Raw genomic sequence first — 18,337 nt, forward strand, 5'->3', positions numbered from 1 at the left:
TGGGTTTCAGGGTGGGAACTAACTCCTGGGAGGACAGTTCAATGAGCGCTGCCTCTGGAACGGAAGCTGCCTCTAGCTAAGGGGGTTCGTGGCTGGTGTGGGCTCTTCAGCTGCACTGTAAATGGTGTATTTCATGGTGTCTTCTAGAGTTGTCAAAAAGTACAGACTTTGGCATCAAGTCGGTACTGAAATTTAAAAATGTGACATACCAGCATTTCCCTCTAGCATTTTGAGTGCAGTTGAAAAGATTCTTAAACACCTCTGATTGGCCATTGTGTTCAGGTGCTCAACATATATGTCTCTGATTGGCTACAATGATCAACAATCTTCACCTAGCGCTTACATAGTAACACACGGGAGCATGTAAAAGCAGGCATCTATCAGCAGATCCCTAATATATCCGCTGATCGACGGATCCGCATATAGACGCCGCTTTCAAACGCTCCCGTGTGTAACTGTGTAAGTGCTCGATGAAGGGCATAACATTTTTCGAAGCATTTATCATTGTTGCCAATCAGAGACATATAGGTTGAGCACGTGAACACAATGGCCAATCAGAGGTGTTTAAGAATCCATTCAACAGTGCTCAAAATGCCAGAGGGAAATGCTGGTAGGTCACATTTTTAAAATTCCATTACCGACTTGGTACCGAAGTCTTTACTTTTGACAACTCTAGTTCCTTCTGAGGTTGAATTTTGGATGTAAATAAAAAATGTGGGGTAGCTTTAAGGGTGGGACTCATGAAAAAAAAAGATTTTTGATAAAATATTATTTAGAGATATGTGCGTCTTTCATGCTTTATTAAAGTCTCCTTTGTACTGGGCAACATAAAACCACTGTAAGCACCACTTTAAGATGTAAATATAAATGCAATCTGCAGCTTTCCAGATTCAAGTGATCTAGGGCCTTTATGTCAATGATCATTCCAGGCAGATTAGCCACCAAACTTGATGCCTTGGGTTTTTCCCAATCCATTTGTCATGGAGGTCAATGACTTTTTGACAAATCGCCCTCAGACTGTTAGACTAGGACCTCACACTCAGCATGGGCACCCCACAGGGCTATGTGCTGAGCCCCCTTCTCTATGCTCTCTACACTCATAACTGTGTCCCCACCCATCCCACAAACACAATTATTAAGTTTACAGATGACACAACTGTTGTTGGACTTATCTCAGGAGAAGACGAGACAGCTTATAGGGATGGAGTTCAAAGATTGGGAGTGTGGTACTCAGACAATAGTCTCATATTGAACTCTTTAAAAACAAAAGAACTCATAATAAAATTCTAGAATAGCAGTGCAGTTCTCAAGCCTTTATATATTAACAGGGACTGTGGAATTGGTCCCTGCTTTCAGGTTTCTGAGCATACATTTCTCCGCAGATCTCTCCTGGGCTACCAACACCACCGCAGTAGTGAAGAAGGCACAGCCAGAGACTCCACTGCAGGGAAAACGGCTGGTATCCTTCTATCATTGTGCTGACGTACTGCATCTCCTGTTTGGTATGACAACTGCTCAGCAGCGGACAGGAGAGCCCTCCAGAGGGTCATCAGTACAGATCATCAGATGCCCACTTTCCTGACTGGAAGACTTATTCAGATCTCGTTTTCTAAGTAGAGCAGATACCATACTGAATCCTAACATATCATTCCACCATGACCATGGATCCGTTTGTCCGGCTGCCCTCTGGTAGGCGTTTCAGGTACAGAGTATCACGGACATACAGACTCGAGAACAGTTTCTACCCCAGAGCCATACAAGAACTAAATTCTGTCAAACACTGGCTTTTAAACTCTCAACTGCACTTTGAATGGACATACTTCAATTGCACATATTGTACATAGGGCCACTACAAGTTAACGATGAGCAATATTCTAACATGCATTTCCCCACTTCATTTGTCAAAGTTATTGTATTGTATTGTAAATGTGCTATACTTATTGTGCCATAGTTATACCTATTGCTATTGTCCTGTTATGAGCAGATCCACTGTAAGGTTTGCTATCTCACTTCATTGTACATTGGAATTGGAATGTTTTGCAAAATATTTAGGCTTTCTCAAACACTGAAAAAAAGGAACAATGGACTCAATTTCAAGACAGCTGGCCAATATACAAGGGAGGTAGTGGCACAGATTAAGTCCTTGTGCCTGTGTAGCGAGCAAAAATACCAATCTTTCTTCAGTGGCAGTGGCATCAAGAGCTGCCACAATCTCAATTAAAGGCAAAAATCATTTAACAAACCAGTTTACCTTCGCTAACAGGATGAGAGGAGGTGCAAAGTGGATGTATGGTGCTGTCAGACAAAGAATTGGAGGACAGGACTTTAATCTCACACACCAACATAGTGTCGGCCCAGATCCGGCCCACATCTGGTACGCGTTGAATGCACATGTACCAGATCTGGGCTGACACTATGTTGCTGTCTGGGATATGATATGGCCAAAAAATTTTGCAAGTAAAGCTTTTCCAAAATCAGCTGTAATGTTTTGTTCCTGTGTGTTTTCAATAAATCGGTTATGTGAATGATTCAACGACTCGCTCACAAACACACAAAAACAGTCAAAAGTGAAGTGAACTGTTGTCTATGATATAATATAACATAACATAAAAAAATATAAGAACATAAGTTATCCATTGTGTAAATGATAGGCTTAAATCTGATTTCCACCCTACCTTCACACCATCTGTTTTCTTGCTGACGCCACTCTTTCCTCCTGAAGAGACAAAGAAAAAGAGTGAAATTGCTATAAGAAAGGGCACAAAAGCCCAGAAAAGCATAGTGAGAGGCATGATAGCACTGCTCTGCTCTGTTCTCCAACTCAAGTTTGGCTCTGGAGATCTGTTGACTTTTTAAAATAGGAGCTGGGAGTTTCCAGCATACATAATCACACACTCCCACACTCCAGGACCTGCTCACTTTTAATGGCTGCTCAAAACATACAAATAATTAGGAACAGTGAGTGAATACGAAATGTTAAACCCATCTAATTCAAAAATCAAAATACATTTGAGAATAATTTAGTAAATCACTCAAGATATAGTCCAAAAATGGAAGATTCGTGATAGCTGAAATTAGTCAGACTTTTATTGAAACTATTATTGGATGGGTATTTTCTCACCTTCTATAGGAAACTAGAATTATCAGTCTTGGTCATGCTTGACCTACATCTCAGTTTAAAAGTTCACATTGAATAACAGACAGAGGTACTAAACACTAAAAATGCACTGCTGACTCAAGCCAGTATGTTTCCACTGAACATTATCTTAAGTAGTGGAGAATGAGCGCTCTGGGTAAAAATAGACCGAATGTGATGAATGATCAAGAGTGTTTGGGAGTGATAGAATAGCCTATGCAAAAGCTACGGCTGCTAAACTTGAACAGGTGGAGCTATCTATTTTAGTTTAGATAAAGCTGACCTTTTACAGACCCTCACCCACATGACATACACTCCCACAAGGAACAGAATACTTAAAAAAGAAAATAATTCTCAGACTGGATCGGATTAAGGTGTCGTGGCGCCCCTGCATCTGTGGCATCTACTACATGTTCACTCTAGAGTTCATTTGGTTGATCCTGGAACAACATTCCTTTTGGAAAATTCAATCCTAACCCTATCCCTACCCCTGAACCAGTTATTCCTAAAATCAGAGGGAAATGATAGATGAATAACACTGATGTAGAAGCAAATAACCCTGGTTTTCAACTTAAACTTGACATGAACTATAAACGTGTCCCTCAAATCTGATTGGTTGTTTGAAATGTTGTTCAGGGATCGACAAAGATGTTGAAATCAGTGAAAACCGTGAAATCAGGTTCTGCTTCACCCCATGATCTCCTACTATTTGAAAACATGTTTAATGGACATGCCTGTCCACATAAATAACAAATTAAATAAATGCAACTTCACATTACAACAAAGTGACTTAAAATGAATTAATTTCAGGTGATTGTGACTTTAAGGTGCGCTCACATATACCTTTGTGTGGCAAAATTCTGTGGGTGCAATTCAGTCATCTCAAATAGGAAGGGACACCTGAGGCCAAAAATGGCCCTGCATGGATTTCCCATCGGATTCAAGATGGTTGAACTCTGAACATGTAAATTCAGTGCGTTTAGTTAGGAAGTGACATCTGAATAAGCAATTCTTCACTATGGACAATGGGACTATTTTCCCTGCAAAATTTTGACGTTTGACTAATATGACTGTGCACTTACACCTGAAAAATTGAGAATGTATCTAAAGAAAAACTTCTTGTCATTCAAACCCCAACATCTGCAAACTGACCTTCGCCAGGGTCCCATATTTGGGTTTACATATGGCGAGAGGATTACAGATGCTGGGTTTGTGAGGTCATGCCAGTGGTGAAGGTCTATGCCTGAAGCAATAAGTTAACTCTCAGTGAACAGGCATTGGATCAGGCGTCCCATCATGCACATATTGTAGGACTGCTGCAACCACTCAACTGGAAATAAACTAACATTCATTTAATACAACATCTTTCATCTGTCTAGCAGAATCACAGTTTAGACAGAAAATTGTTATAGCTTCATCTAGATACATTATGAGCCATAGCAGTTTTCCCGTCATCTCACCACCAGAGGTCATCTGTGTATTGAGTGTTTGAAACCTTGCATCTCACAAGGGTTTCCCATTCATTAATCAGACTCTATATACAGTAGGTCAAGATAACTCCTTCATTCATTTCCTCTGAATAGCAAAATTGTTTGAGTCAGTCGTAACACTATTATCTTATCTACTTTTGTGTCTCTGGAAAATCTATGACATTTTATTATGTTGAATATCAAAGGTTTTTGTGTCTGTTTGTTAATGAGGGATAATATTGTTTTCATTTTGAAGGGAAAAGATGAAAGCAAAGCTTGGGGTAAGATGCCCAAAACTGGCACAGTAGCTCACTGTTATTAGTGTTTTTATCCTTTATTTAACACTTATTGTAATTACTGGGGTTGTTATTCAATAATTCCATTGAATTTAGTTAGATGTACATTCAAGACATTCATTAAAACCTATAAGCTAATTGAGTGTTATAATTTAATTTCAATTCACTGTGTTGCTATTATGACTTAAATAAATTAAAATATGAGCAATTAAATATTTATATATTCATATGCCTTTATTTATGTCATTGAATAAATGTACCGTTCAGATGAATCTCTTTTACTGGGATTGTGCCTTGTCTGTCATCAGTTATTCACTTATTCGACTAAATTATCAAAACATAATTTTTGGTTAAATATTTAATATAAATTTTAAGACCTGCTAAAAAACAAAATGATTTTTTATTATGTCCTCAGATATGTAAAACCATAGAATTAAAAAGGGTGTACTTAGTTTTTCACATGACTGTATGACAGTGACACTATTTTCTTTTTAGAGCTGAACTCTGTGTGCATCGTTGAATCATTATTTTCTTGTTTATCACCGTAAAGCTGCTTTGAAAGAATCTGTATTGTATATAGCGCTATATAAATAAAGGTGTCTTGACTCTGCACAATTCCTTTACTGTATTAGAAATGCAAGTTTCTTTCTACTATGATCTTGGACATTAGGCACCATTGTTAAGCATGTTTGGATAGTTAGTCTGGACTGCTGTGTGTTTCATCACTCGGCCAGTTCTTGAACTGTGTTTGATAAGATGACATGGCTTGGACAGATATGCCAATGATTAGAATTTGTTTGTTCAATTTTCCAAAATGCTTGCAAATGGCCAGACTCATAAGCATCAGCCATCTTTCAACCTCAAACACAACAAGATTTCCTACAAACCTTCATTGCAGCGTGAATCAAAACAGTTCCAGTGTGGTTCCTGATCATGACATCCTCATACACACTCATTTCACACACGGCAGAAACAAAAACAGTAGATAACAGAAATATAATATTTCGAGTCACCTGAGAAGTTTCTGGTGGCCAGCATAGTAGTGAGAATAGCTCCCTGAAGGCAAAAACACAGGATCTTTTAGCAAACGTTCCTCAGTAACAGTGGTGTTTGTTATCAGAGTTACAGTATGCAAAATTCAGAATGTATTAATCGACTCCCTTTTAATTCGCAAGTAGGAATTTGAACAGAATTGGCTTTTGAAATGTATTTTTTTTTCCGTAAAACTTTCAAACAAGATCCCAGACAGTAACATAGTGTCGGCCCAGATCCAGCCCACATCTGGTATGCGTGGAATCCTCATGTACCAGATGTGGCCCGGAGCTGGGCCGACACTATGTTACTGTCTGGGATTTGTCAAGCTAAACAAGACAAACTTTATTTTTCAGGTCATTTTTTTATTTTATTTGTTTGACTTCATTTTTTTTTTTTACTTCGGACTTTAAAATTCTGCATCTTGTATGCTACCTCTGCTAGACACTGATTTGGAATTCAAATGGCTTTTTTGGAATTCCATTTGGAACTGTTAAGGATTCCGAATTGCCTGGTTTTCACCCAACATGTATTAAAGTGGAATAATGTTTATAGTTGATGGAACAACCCTTCACTCAAAAAAAAGATGATTCTTTAAAGGTTCTTTACATGTAGCAACAATTCTATTTAGAACCGTATCATCATGAAGAACCCTTTATATGCTGAAATGGTTCTTTCCGTTAGAGTTTAGGGTTCTTTATTCCTTCATTCTTTATTAATATATACAAATAATATTGATAATAGTAATATTAATAATATCAAGATACTAATATTAATGAAAATAAATATTGTTGAAAATTTTATTTATAACACCATTAAGCATTTTCAAAGCATGGTTCTTTATTTAAAAAAAAAAATGTTTTAAGCATGGTTCTTTATGGAACCTTATAAAAAGAGTTCTGCCAAGTTCAGCAAATTAAAGCCAAAATACAAGCCAAAGAACCCTAATTTGGTACTGTTAAGAACCAATTTTCTGAAGAGTGTTGTGGGGTTCAAACATGCAACTTTTTGGGTACCAGCCTAGATCTTTACATCCTTCTTATCATTCTAAACAGAGTCAATGCGATCTCACAGTGCGAGAGCTTCTCGCAGCCTTATGTAAACTTACCTTAAGCTTCCTTCTGGCGTTGAACTTCTTCAAACATTCAACAGTCTCCTGTCTATGCATGCAAGATGCAACAGTGGAGCGATGCTAAAGGCAAAAAGAGGCACGGTAAAACAAGAGGATAGGTAGAGCCGTTTCCAGAACATGTAATCTCAACATGATAAAATACCTTTGAATTAATCATCCAATAAACATTCCCTTTGGACCTTTGTCAATTCATTAATTGCTTTGCTGGCTAAAGTAACCTGTATATAAATGGTCAAATGTAATAATACGTGAATGCATTAATGAGGCATTTTTCTCAAGTTGCAATAAAAGATGCATGTATGTTGTACAGTCCTGATGGACAGTCATGAACTCACTGAGATCCACGGGTGCTTGAGCACCTCCGCAGCAGTGATGCGTTTAGCTGGGTTGATGGTCAGCATCTTATTAATAAGATCTTTTGCCTCAGGAGTGACCGTGTCCCACTCAGGTGAAGGAAACTGTGGGTGCAACAAGTATGAATCAGACACACATCATATCTTCTGGCATTATCATCAACACTATATGAAGGACGCTTTCACTGACATCATATGCGCCAGCTTTAATTTGCTGATAGAGTCTATGTTGGTCTTCATCCCAGAAGGGTGGGTATCCAACCAGCAGAATGTAGAGAATCACACCTAAAGAAGAAATTAAGATGGATGTTAATAAACTTTAAGATTTAATCCATGCAACATAGATAATCTATGCTATAGAGCAAGGCACTTAATACAAGGTATAAGGAGAGACTTTTATTTTTGACTATGTGTCTCAAGTTGCATGTACTGTTTGAGCATTTAACATCTTAAAGTCCCCCTGTGGTGAAAACACAGCTTTAAATGTTGTTAAAACTATGTGGTGTTTTTAATATGCTTTAAGACAAACCATGTGTAAGTTCATAAATTGACAGCATTGCTGAGTATTTTCTCCTTAAAACTGCAGTGAACCAAAGACAGTCTCAAACACACGGTTTGAAATCGCTGGTGTTTCTGACGTCACAAACGACCTTGTAACCAATCAGATCAACGTGAGATCGTCAACCAGTGGATCTCTGACCTGAGTGAGTGAGTGGAGGCGGGGCTCATTTGCATATTCATAGAATAGCGTATAATATTATTATAATTGTGAATGATTCATCCATGCATACACTCTTGAAAATAAAATATATCTAAAAAGTTTGATTATACACTATATTTGACTCTGCAGTGCTGGAACAGGGCTAAAACAAAGTGTGGAGATAGATCTGGCTATGCAGGACCTTAGCTTAGAGTTTTTCCTTTTTTTTTTTTGCATGACACATTTATATTATAGGATCTTTGGCATTATCCTGAACATTGTATAAGCATTCATTTCATGTGTCATTGCAGTTGACCTCGCTAAATCATTATAGGTTAACATTATGTTTGCTGTTGTGGTAAATCAGCAGAGTAAAGAGTCTATGTTGGAGTCTGAGTTGCGCAGGGACCCGGCCGCCTGTTGAAGACGTTAATGGGCTCCGTCTCTAAGCTAACGTTAGCTAGTGTTGCACACGGTTGTCGCTGTAGAGAGCGGAAGAGAGAGGCAAAAAGGCAAGGCTCTCGGAAGCGTGCATAAAGAGAAACATCCCGAGTCCTTCATATAAAATTCAGTCTAGAGACTTGCATAGGCATCCTAGGAAGTCGAGGGGAAGGTCTCATTTTTTAAGTGCGATAAATTGGCCATTAAACGCGATTCATTTTTGTAAGAATTTTCATGGATTAGAGCGATACAGAGACCAAAGAGCTACTCACTATCTGGAAAGACAGTGAAATTAACTCTCAGGAAAACACAAAATAAAAAGAGTGGAATTTGCCACATTAGCCATCACTTTTGTGGTGTAATTTGGTTTTCCCAGGGCTATCTGTGATCTGTGTGAATAAAAGCACAGAATAAAGGAAAGCTCCGGCGGTATAAAATAACTAAATCATTCAATTTCAGAACAATTATTGGAACAACTTTTCTGTAATATTTGTGAAGTATAGGGTACTGTACAACCATGCACAAAAGCACACCTTAACACTCATACTGTAAGTCATGTGATTTTTTACAGTGTGGCAAAAGACTTTCAGCTTCGCTGCATTTAGACCTTCAAAGATTAAACACGTCATAAACACGTCAAAGCGAATGCAGCATTGCAATGCAACACTCAATAGTACTAGCATCTATGGATGCTATAGTACCATACTGCAGTGGATGGGGATTATTAGGAGGCCGTGATTGGCCAAGGCCAATGGAGGGAATTTGGCCAGGACACCGGGGTTACACCCCTACTCTTTACGAGAAGTGTCATGGGATTTTGAATGACCACAGAGACTCAGGACCTCGGTTTAACGTCTCATTCGAAGGACGGATCATGCAACCTTTCAGTGTTTGATGCAAAAATATGAGACACTAACCACATGCCCACAGGTCCACAGCTTTTCCATAGGGGTCCTTCCGTAAGACTTCAGGGGACAGGTAACCAGGAGTGCCAGCAAACCCTAATGTCAGAAGAAAAAAAAACATTTATAACCTTTATTTGAGCATATATTTCAGAAATTGAAAATGAGTTACATGAAAAAAGAAAATTTGAAGATAATTACATTTGCACAATTTAAATTCCCAGACTATTACAAGAAAAGTCTCCAGTTAAGCTTAAGGACCCAGTTTAGTCAGCATCATGCCCTTTCAAACCGGGACCACATGATGAAATTGTGGAGCGTCAAATTACATAATTCAAAGCAGAACAAATTTGGAACAGTGCTCTTAGAAACCCACATTATTTACTGCATATTTATACTGTATCTTGTAAATACAGTATGTATATTGACAAAGCAATGGCTACAATCACATCACAATCAAGTCAATGAATAAGAAAATTAGAATGACAAAATTCATTACAACATGTTATAATTGGAATCCCTAGAAATCCCCTAGAAAGTAAAAATCCAACTATTCCTTTGTGTATTTAGTGACCTCATTTTCTGATGCTCTTTGTCTTTGTTTATCTGCTAAGCTGTTTCTGTTGCATTTGTGTTCTCCATCACCGTGTGGAATATTGTGTTTATTAGAATGAAAACTGGTGCAAAGATGTCTTCCTCAACTCTCCCTTCATCTTCCCTGCTGGAATGTTACACATACAGTATATTACATAAGGGATGTTTTCTTCCCATTATGATTTTGGTTGATTTGCTATGGTTTTGTTCATCGCTCTTATTTTGTAGTTCTGTCTGTTCCGGTTTCCTATGTATTTGTAGTCATGTTGTAGTTTTCCTGCCTGATTGCCCTGTCATTGATTGCAGGTGTGTCTTGTTCCTTCGTTTGGTTCTGCCTTTATATACCCCAGTGTTTCCCTTGTTCCTTGTCGGTTGTTCATTGTCCTCCCATGGATGTTGCGTGTTCAGTTCTTTTTTTTTTTCCTCCCATGTCAGTGTAATTCACCTATCATTTCCCTCTGATTTTAGGAATAACTTATGGGTAGGGTTAGGGATAGGGTTAAGACAAAGATTTTCGGACAGAAATGTTGTTCCTAACCCTAAATCAAGTCAAGTCAAAGTTAGCTAACTTTAACACATGTCTTACTTGGCAAAATCACGGTGACCCTCTGGCCTCACCGGCTAAACCACGGTCATTGGGTCTGCCCAGCCTCCGGTGGTCGATAAACTCAGACTTATAACTATTTGGCTCCACTTCAGTTCAGGGTCCATCACTCCTCCTTGGTCCTTTGTTCTGCCGGCTCCACCGTGGCTCGCTGGTCCCTCGACTCTGCCGTGGTCTGAAATCCCTGCGACTCCATTGGGGTCCCTTGACCACCTTGGTCAGTCATTGCTCTTGTACCGCCACACATATACGGGATCTCGGCTACACGTCACCCTCCACCCCTTTGGCTGCACTGAGCTCCTCCTTCTCGCCAGCTCTGCCTTTGTCCTCGCTCCCAATGATTTTGCCTTGGTCTTCCACTTTGGCTCACTTTGGCTCTGCATCCCTTCGTCTTCACCTAGGTTTTTTGTCCTCAGAATGTTTTAATGACCTTTCGGTCCTCTGGCTCCACTTGATCAGTACCTCGGGGACAAACAAGGAGGATAGTCCTGCTGGCTCCACCGTGGCCTTCAGCTCTGCCTTGGCTCCTTGTTTGTCTGGTTCGGATATGACTCCTGGTCTTTGGCTCTGCCCTGGCTCTTGTATTGGTGCTAGATTCTGGTCCTGAACCACAGTCCCACCCCCTGTACCGCCTCCATTCCTGAACTCTAGAGTTATGCTAGGGTTTGTAACCCGCTCATTATATTCATCACATTGTAATGTGCAAGTGTAAGGCATGTTAAAATCCTTATCTTTTTATAAATAAACACCACGTACTATGGTATAGCTATGTTATCACATGGATTGTGTTACTCTGGCATAAATGGTACCCAACAAATTCTATATTCAGGTAAAGTCAGTGCTTGAAGTGGGCACTTCTATATTTTAATCTGTAGCGTACCCTCACTTTTTCTTGCGTACCAGCACTTCTCACAAGTTGCTGATACTTTCAACCAAGGAGGACTCCCTGGAACAAGTGGTGCTCAATGCAGAGCCTGGACGTCTGGACGTCATGGGTTTAGCTTAATCTAGTCCGGCTCCACCTCTGTGGATCTAATGGGTGGAGGGATAGAGTTATGGGTGGGGATATGGAGTGGTTGGACCTTCTAGCTCCACTAATTATGCCCAATTTTAAATCTAGAAAGGGGGAGCGCTGGATGTCCAGAGAGGAGGAGCTGGACATCACAGTCCATCCATGGCTCTGCAGTGAGTAGCCTCTCACCCTGAACGCGATTTCAACCGAGGAAGACCCCCAAACCCCCATCCTCGGGAGTACTGGCACTTATTTCTTTCCCACATCGAGCACTGGTAACAGTAAAACCTATATATTGACAAGCCAGCAGCAGGCAAGTCCACCAAACCCCAACAGGCACTGAAAAAATAAGTGACAGCCATTATCCTAGCTGAAACTGGGTAAACCACTGCCTTATATGTACTGTATTAGGGGTGTAACGGTTCTCGGTAAAAAAATCAAACCGTACCGTTCTTCACCCACGGTTCGGGACGCACTTGCAACGCGGTACATCTCAAATCTGATGACGCATCTATTTTATGGTTTGTTGAAAAAAACAACGCTTAAAACAGACAGTTCTGCATATGTATGTTTCTGTTGATGGATGCACATGCTGGCTCCCCAATAATACATTACAACAGCGATGATCAAAAAATTATCATCATTTACTCTTTGTAAACTTTGTTCAATTGGAGTGCCGTTTGCTTGAACATGACCAGTCATTTACACCGACGTCATCACCCAGGTGTTGATAGTGCATGAGCGCTATCTGTGTTTAAACTAAACTTATTTAAGTTCTGCCAATTTAAACATTCACATCTCAGACAGCACACAAATATTGAGTTCTCTTTCAAGTCTTGCTTACATAAAAAATTATGTCAACATGCCCGTCCTGATGAGTATCCTAGCAGACATAGTCTGCTATGCCTTTAGTGAACTTATACGGTCGAGAAAGGAAAGGCATATGTAACAGTATCAGCCTACTGAATCTGTGTATTATGTCTTAAAGGGACAGCAGCCTAATATTCCTGCTGTCTGTATTTTTAATGTTAATCAAACAACAAATTACAAGGAAATCACTCACTGCTCTTGGTGGAATAGCTTTTGTAACTTGTAATAAGGATTAATCTTTAATTTATACGGTCTATATGAAATGCTATTTTACATTTGATTACTTTATTCAATTTCCGTACTTGAAAACTAACGAAAAAGTTTGAAAAAACTAATGAAAACCTGAAAAACCTAAAAGGACCTAAATATTTTATTAGTATCTTTGCTATATTGTATTTATTTGTGCTGTTGCTTGTAGTTAGATAATTTTTTCTTTTTTTCCCTTTATTTTTATTTGACAGTAGTTCTTTTTTCCCTGAACATGGCACATACCGAACTGTACCGACACCGTGAACCTAAAATCGTGATACAAACCGAACCGTGAGCAATTTGAACCGTTGCACCACTAATATGTATACCCTAAAGATGAGCTGTCATTGTGACTGAATCGAGAGAAGTTGACAAGGAAAACAAGTCAGGCTTGCAAAGTAACCAGATGTAATTGCAACCTTGAAGACAGAAATCTGAACGAGATGCTGCTAAGGCCCAATGTTTACGTCAAAACGCACACGTTAAAGTTAAAGGCAAGCGTTAAAGTAACTCATATGAAAGAGAACATAAACTCATATTGTTTTTCTTATTCTCCTAAAATTTATACAGTAATTGTATCAAATGCATAAAGATTTAAATCAGCACCAAAACAGGTGCAAATATACAGAAAAGTAACAGAAAAAGGGAATAGAACAGCGTAGCAATTCATTATTATTTGAAGATATCTTTGTAGTGTTAATCTATGTTTATTTTTTTGTTGCAATTCCATATTAATGCTGTTTGGTGGTATAATAAACGGGTCATTACCAAACCAGGCCTGTTGTTCCCCTTCAACCTCAATGGCAAGGCCAAAGTCTGCTAACTTCACAGCTGCCCCTTTCGATTTGGAAGCCAGAAGCAGGTTCTCTGGCTAGAAACATGGAAACAAACGGGACAAAAAAGAAAAATATTAAAGTGTTAATTAAATTTTTCGTTTTTTTTTTTTACACATTAGAGTAGTATTTCACTAAAGTTAATTGATAAAAGGCAAAACAATTGTATTCTCCTTGAGCTGATTTTGTAAATTGAGTTGCCTTGATGTTATTAGCTTTTAAAACTATCGATCATGATATCTTAACATCACTTTATGCTTGGCTAGTCATATTCAATGTACTGCCATGTGTACTGTATATCATACTAGTGTTGAGCGATATCTGCAGAGCAGAAACTGTTCTGTCAATGACCATTGCTGTTATAATTTACTGTAAATTCCCAGATCTAAGACTTAAATGTCACTGGGGCTTCTGTACCTGAATACACAATACCACAACCATTTGGAGACAGCACAATCAAAAGGTTATAAGGTTAAAGGTATAAGCAATTGTATTATTATAAGTAGTTTTATTTTTTTTAACCACTTTTTTAACTCTCAGATTAATCCTTGTGAGACCCCAACTTGCTGAGTCTTGGCTGCTTTAGTCGACTGCATTCAGATTTTAGAATTACATTTGTGTCTTTTTATGTTTCCTGGTGTTTTTTTTCTAGATATAGTCAGAGCTTATGAATTTAGCATGAGTCGTACTGAAGAAAAGATAAAAATGAGCCACTTGTGGGATTTGCATGTCTCTCACTCCCAGTGTGAATGTGTTAACCTGTTAGATAAGGCCGCTATAATGAGAACATTTTGCTTATGCAGTATACTGTATGTAAAATAGGCCTTAGTTGTTATGTCTCTAAACAGTAAGATCAGTTGATACCTACACACTGATAGAGCATCTGAGAGCATTTAGATTAGAACTGCACGATTAATCGTTAAAAGATAGCGATCTCGATTCAAACACGAGCGCGATATTATTCCTAAATGACAATGATTCGCCTGTGTCTATTAAACCTTTGACAAGTACGATCACAGCGAACATTCAGATCTGCGTTCTGATCAAGAGAGAGCAGTGGTCACGTTTAAGTAAGAAACATCTTCACAAACACACAGTATCATTATTTCTGTCGTACAATAATTCAACTTATCACAGAAGTACTGGGAATAAAGTTTATAGTTCGGATATAAACACTGATGTCTACGAAAGCCATCAAAATCACCGTTTAAAAGTAACTGGACACTTTAAATAAAGATTGTATCGATTACATCGTTACACCAGTAGGTGGCGACAAGACTGTTAAAAAAATGTGTTTGTCATTGAATCATTCACTCAAGAGATTCGTTCAAAAACGCTGATTCATCCAGTGATGAAACAAGTGAAGTATTTAATCATTCATTCAAACCGATTAAATTTTTTTTTAAATTAATGATATATTTTTGCAGCATACATTTTGTTGTGCTCGGCCCATAATGAGTGCTACTAACAGACATTTAAGGTCAATCATAATAAAATACCTTTAAGTCTCTGTGAACGACACCCATCTGATGGCAATGAAGAACAGCCTCCAAAATCTGCTGTATGCAGTGGCTTCAGGCAAAAAAAGAAAAGAAAAAGAGAGACATTTTTTACTCAAATACAGGGGAATATATTGGCCACACTGGACTTCGACACATGACTATGTTATCCATTTTGACCTGTCAAATGTACACATTCCAGTTTCTTTTGCTTTGTTTACTGTAACAATAAGAAAGCTATTTTCTGTTTTACTAAAGTGAATTTTATGCAGTCTTATGAAAATGCAAAAATGGCAATTTTGGATAATTGTGCAAAATTTGTGAGTTATCTGGGTCTTGTCAAGGCAAGGAGACTTAACTTTGGACTATTTAAGTTAGTGTGCATTTATGCATTTGCATATTTGACATTATTTGTGTAATGCTTTTTTACATAGAGTGAGTTTGTGTTATAGCCCACCCACCTGGCATCTGCTTCGCTGTAATATTCCCTGGCAACGATGTCTTCAAACAGCTCACCACCCGTTACTCTGGACCAGACGACAAGAATCAGCACTAGTTGAAGGATTATTTATTATACTTCTATAGGAACGTCTGACCCTGTGAACTTTCCACTTTTCACACTCTCACTAGTTCATTTAATTCGTCTACTAACAGGGTGTTTTTGTGGCAGTACAAAAATAAAATAAATCACATAGCTGCATTCAGAAATTATGGGGTCAAGCACAACAGTGGCTAAAAATTGATTTTAGGTATAAAAAAATTAAAAATGAGCAGAATTATTAATGTAATGTAAATTGCTTTTACTGTCACTAAAGTCATTAGATTTGTTAAGGCTTTAGACAACAATCAAAAATATTTTTTTTATAAATTGGCATGGTGTCAAAATGACGTGAGCCACATTTTAAAAAGAAGTTTAAAAAAAAAATGCTTTCATTAAAATTTTAAATGGAGGATATGTAATATGGCAGACAATGTACTCTGCATAATAGGCCAAATTGAACAGAAATGAAAACAATTATATAAGCACTTTTAAACATTGTTATATTTTGGCAACTAGGTGGTGCTGGCACTGAACTTATTTAGGGAATGGTGCCAATGAAATACCAAGTTTCCTAACCATATGAATACAGTACCAATCATTCGACCTGGTACGGCCCACGGACTATAAAGAAACCTCATGGTTTTAGGTCAAACTTTCACTGTTTACATTTCATATCCATACAATGACAGTAAACAGAGTTCAATGTTGCCTTGACTCCAATAACTTTAAAAATATCTATGCTAGATATGTCTATGCTAGATATGTGTATATGCTAGTCTTCTGTATAGTGTACATAATAAATACAACATAAGTATGTTGACTGTCAATGTTGTAAAACTTTTCCAAAGCAGTTGCAATACGATCTTAAAAAAGTTGGGTAACACTTTCTTTTAATGTCGTCTCATTACACGTTACATGTATTTATAATAGTGTTAAGAGTAAATGATGTGTAACTACAAGCAACTAACACTAAACCAAACCCTAACCCTATAAGTAGGCTACATGTTGTTAATTAATATTACTCTGTACCAATGTGTAATTAAACTGTAAAAAAGGGCATGTTAAAATAAAGTGTCACCAAAAGCTGAAATTTGTTAGTTCTAATAATCACTGTTAGATTAAAATGCCTGAAGTCTAAGAAACACCCTTATGCTTTTCAACATCTGGCAATTTTAAGACAATAGTTTTATGATGGTGTCATACAGTAAGTGCTGTAATTATTTCAATATGAAGAAAGATATCTATTGTATCCACCCAAAGTCATTAGCTATTCCCACATAAACCCTGACATTAGCACAGGCGAGTAAATGTGTTTAGCAGTTTCTGAAAACAAATCATGCATTTACTCACATGGGCCAATTTATAGTTTATATAAAATGCTAAGATGCTTTTTATCTGGTATGGTTGGTCAGAGAAACTTACAAGTCGAAGATGAGGTAATGGTGGCCTTCCTCTGAGATGCTGTCATGCAGTCGCACTGGTGATGTGGTTTGCATGGAAAAGAGAAAAAGAGAAAACATGATCTAGAAGTCGTTTTCTTACAGATGTAGTTTTTAGGATTGTTCTTCTTGTTCTTCACTCACTGAACATTTCACTTTAAAACCGTAGCGAAACGTGTACGACGCAATGTATTTTGCATTTTGCTAAAATGTTGCCACAGGGACGTTTTTCTTGGACTACTCCTTTTGTTTTGTTGTTTATTTTATTATTAAAGTGACATTTAACATTTGCCGTTCTTGCCTCCTACTTCCCTGAACCTGTTACAGTTATGTTTGATCACTTAAATTCACATTATTTTATTTTATTCTAATGAAACCGCCGTGAGTGCTGAGTTACTACTCTTACAGGTCACTTTATGTGATGAATTAAAGTTATAACGCAGCGCTGTTTTACTTGGTCAAAACAATCATACTATTAAAAAAAACATTTAAGTGTGTTGAAAGTTATGTTATAACGCTACACTGTGCGTTCACTCTGTGGCTTTGTTGCACACTGCAGCTAAGCTAGATCGATATTAGAATATCATATTAATAAAAGCTGGATGACTTGTGTTGCTAAGTGGCATGCAATTAGATTTACAATATTGTTACAGTTATGGTCAGTTTGTTTTAGCTTTCATGGACATTCATGATTTCATTAGTCACATGTCTTCCTTTTTTCAGGCTGGGTTCAAGCTGAAGCTTGCCTTTGCTTGGAGTCTTTTTATTAGAGGTTCAAGCTAAAAGTAATTAGCATTTTTATTTACAATGCAATTTATGCTTTTTTCAACGTTCAATGTTGCCTTGACTTCAATAACTTTAAAAATATCTAGGCTAGGGTCACTTGCATTTGCATTTACAAAGCCATTTATGCTTTCTCAAACTGTTTGATCAAGAAAAATATAATTTTTGGGGTAAGTCCTATAAAAGCTTTAAAAACCTTAATCGCACAAAGCAACAAAAATGCCCGCCAGTAGCCAATCAAATTCCTGCATCTTCAGTTTGTGAATGACTGATGATTATGAAATTTGGCAGATCCATAGAGACCGGAAGTTTCCCGCCACTTCTTTGTTACCATGGTCACCATCATCATGAGTTTGTTTGTTTCAGCTGTGTATTGTTAATAACCTTTAATTGTGTCAGTGCTTAAGTTCATCCTTTTCCTCTGTTTGTAGTCTGGTCACATTTGTGTTAAG

The 18,337-nt window shown here is 37.9% G+C and overlaps 1 protein-coding gene across 2 annotated transcripts in view; it reads right to left on the reverse strand.

Moving 5' to 3' along the window:
* Window positions 1-18,337, reverse strand: part of camk2a (calcium/calmodulin-dependent protein kinase II alpha) — a 53,774-nt gene that overhangs the window by 10,363 nt on the left and 25,074 nt on the right. For both annotated transcript variants that reach the window (XM_082141339.1, XM_082141340.1), the window contains exons 4-13: window positions 17,086-17,140; window positions 15,584-15,649; window positions 15,123-15,195; window positions 13,559-13,661; window positions 9,477-9,560; window positions 7,609-7,703; window positions 7,401-7,523; window positions 7,042-7,125; window positions 5,915-5,957; window positions 2,676-2,716 (exon numbers count right to left, since the gene is read on the reverse strand). In XM_082141339.1, coding sequence (XP_081997465.1) covers window positions 2,676-2,716; window positions 5,915-5,957; window positions 7,042-7,125; window positions 7,401-7,523; window positions 7,609-7,703; window positions 9,477-9,560; window positions 13,559-13,661; window positions 15,123-15,195; window positions 15,584-15,649; window positions 17,086-17,140 — 767 coding nt within the window. The remainder of the gene's footprint in view (window positions 1-2,675; window positions 2,717-5,914; window positions 5,958-7,041; window positions 7,126-7,400; window positions 7,524-7,608; window positions 7,704-9,476; window positions 9,561-13,558; window positions 13,662-15,122; window positions 15,196-15,583; window positions 15,650-17,085; window positions 17,141-18,337) is intronic.

This window comes from Leuciscus leuciscus (assembly GCF_965113295.1).
Source record: "Leuciscus leuciscus genome assembly, chromosome: 16".
Classification (NCBI taxonomy): Eukaryota; Metazoa; Chordata; class Actinopteri; order Cypriniformes; family Leuciscidae; genus Leuciscus; species Leuciscus leuciscus.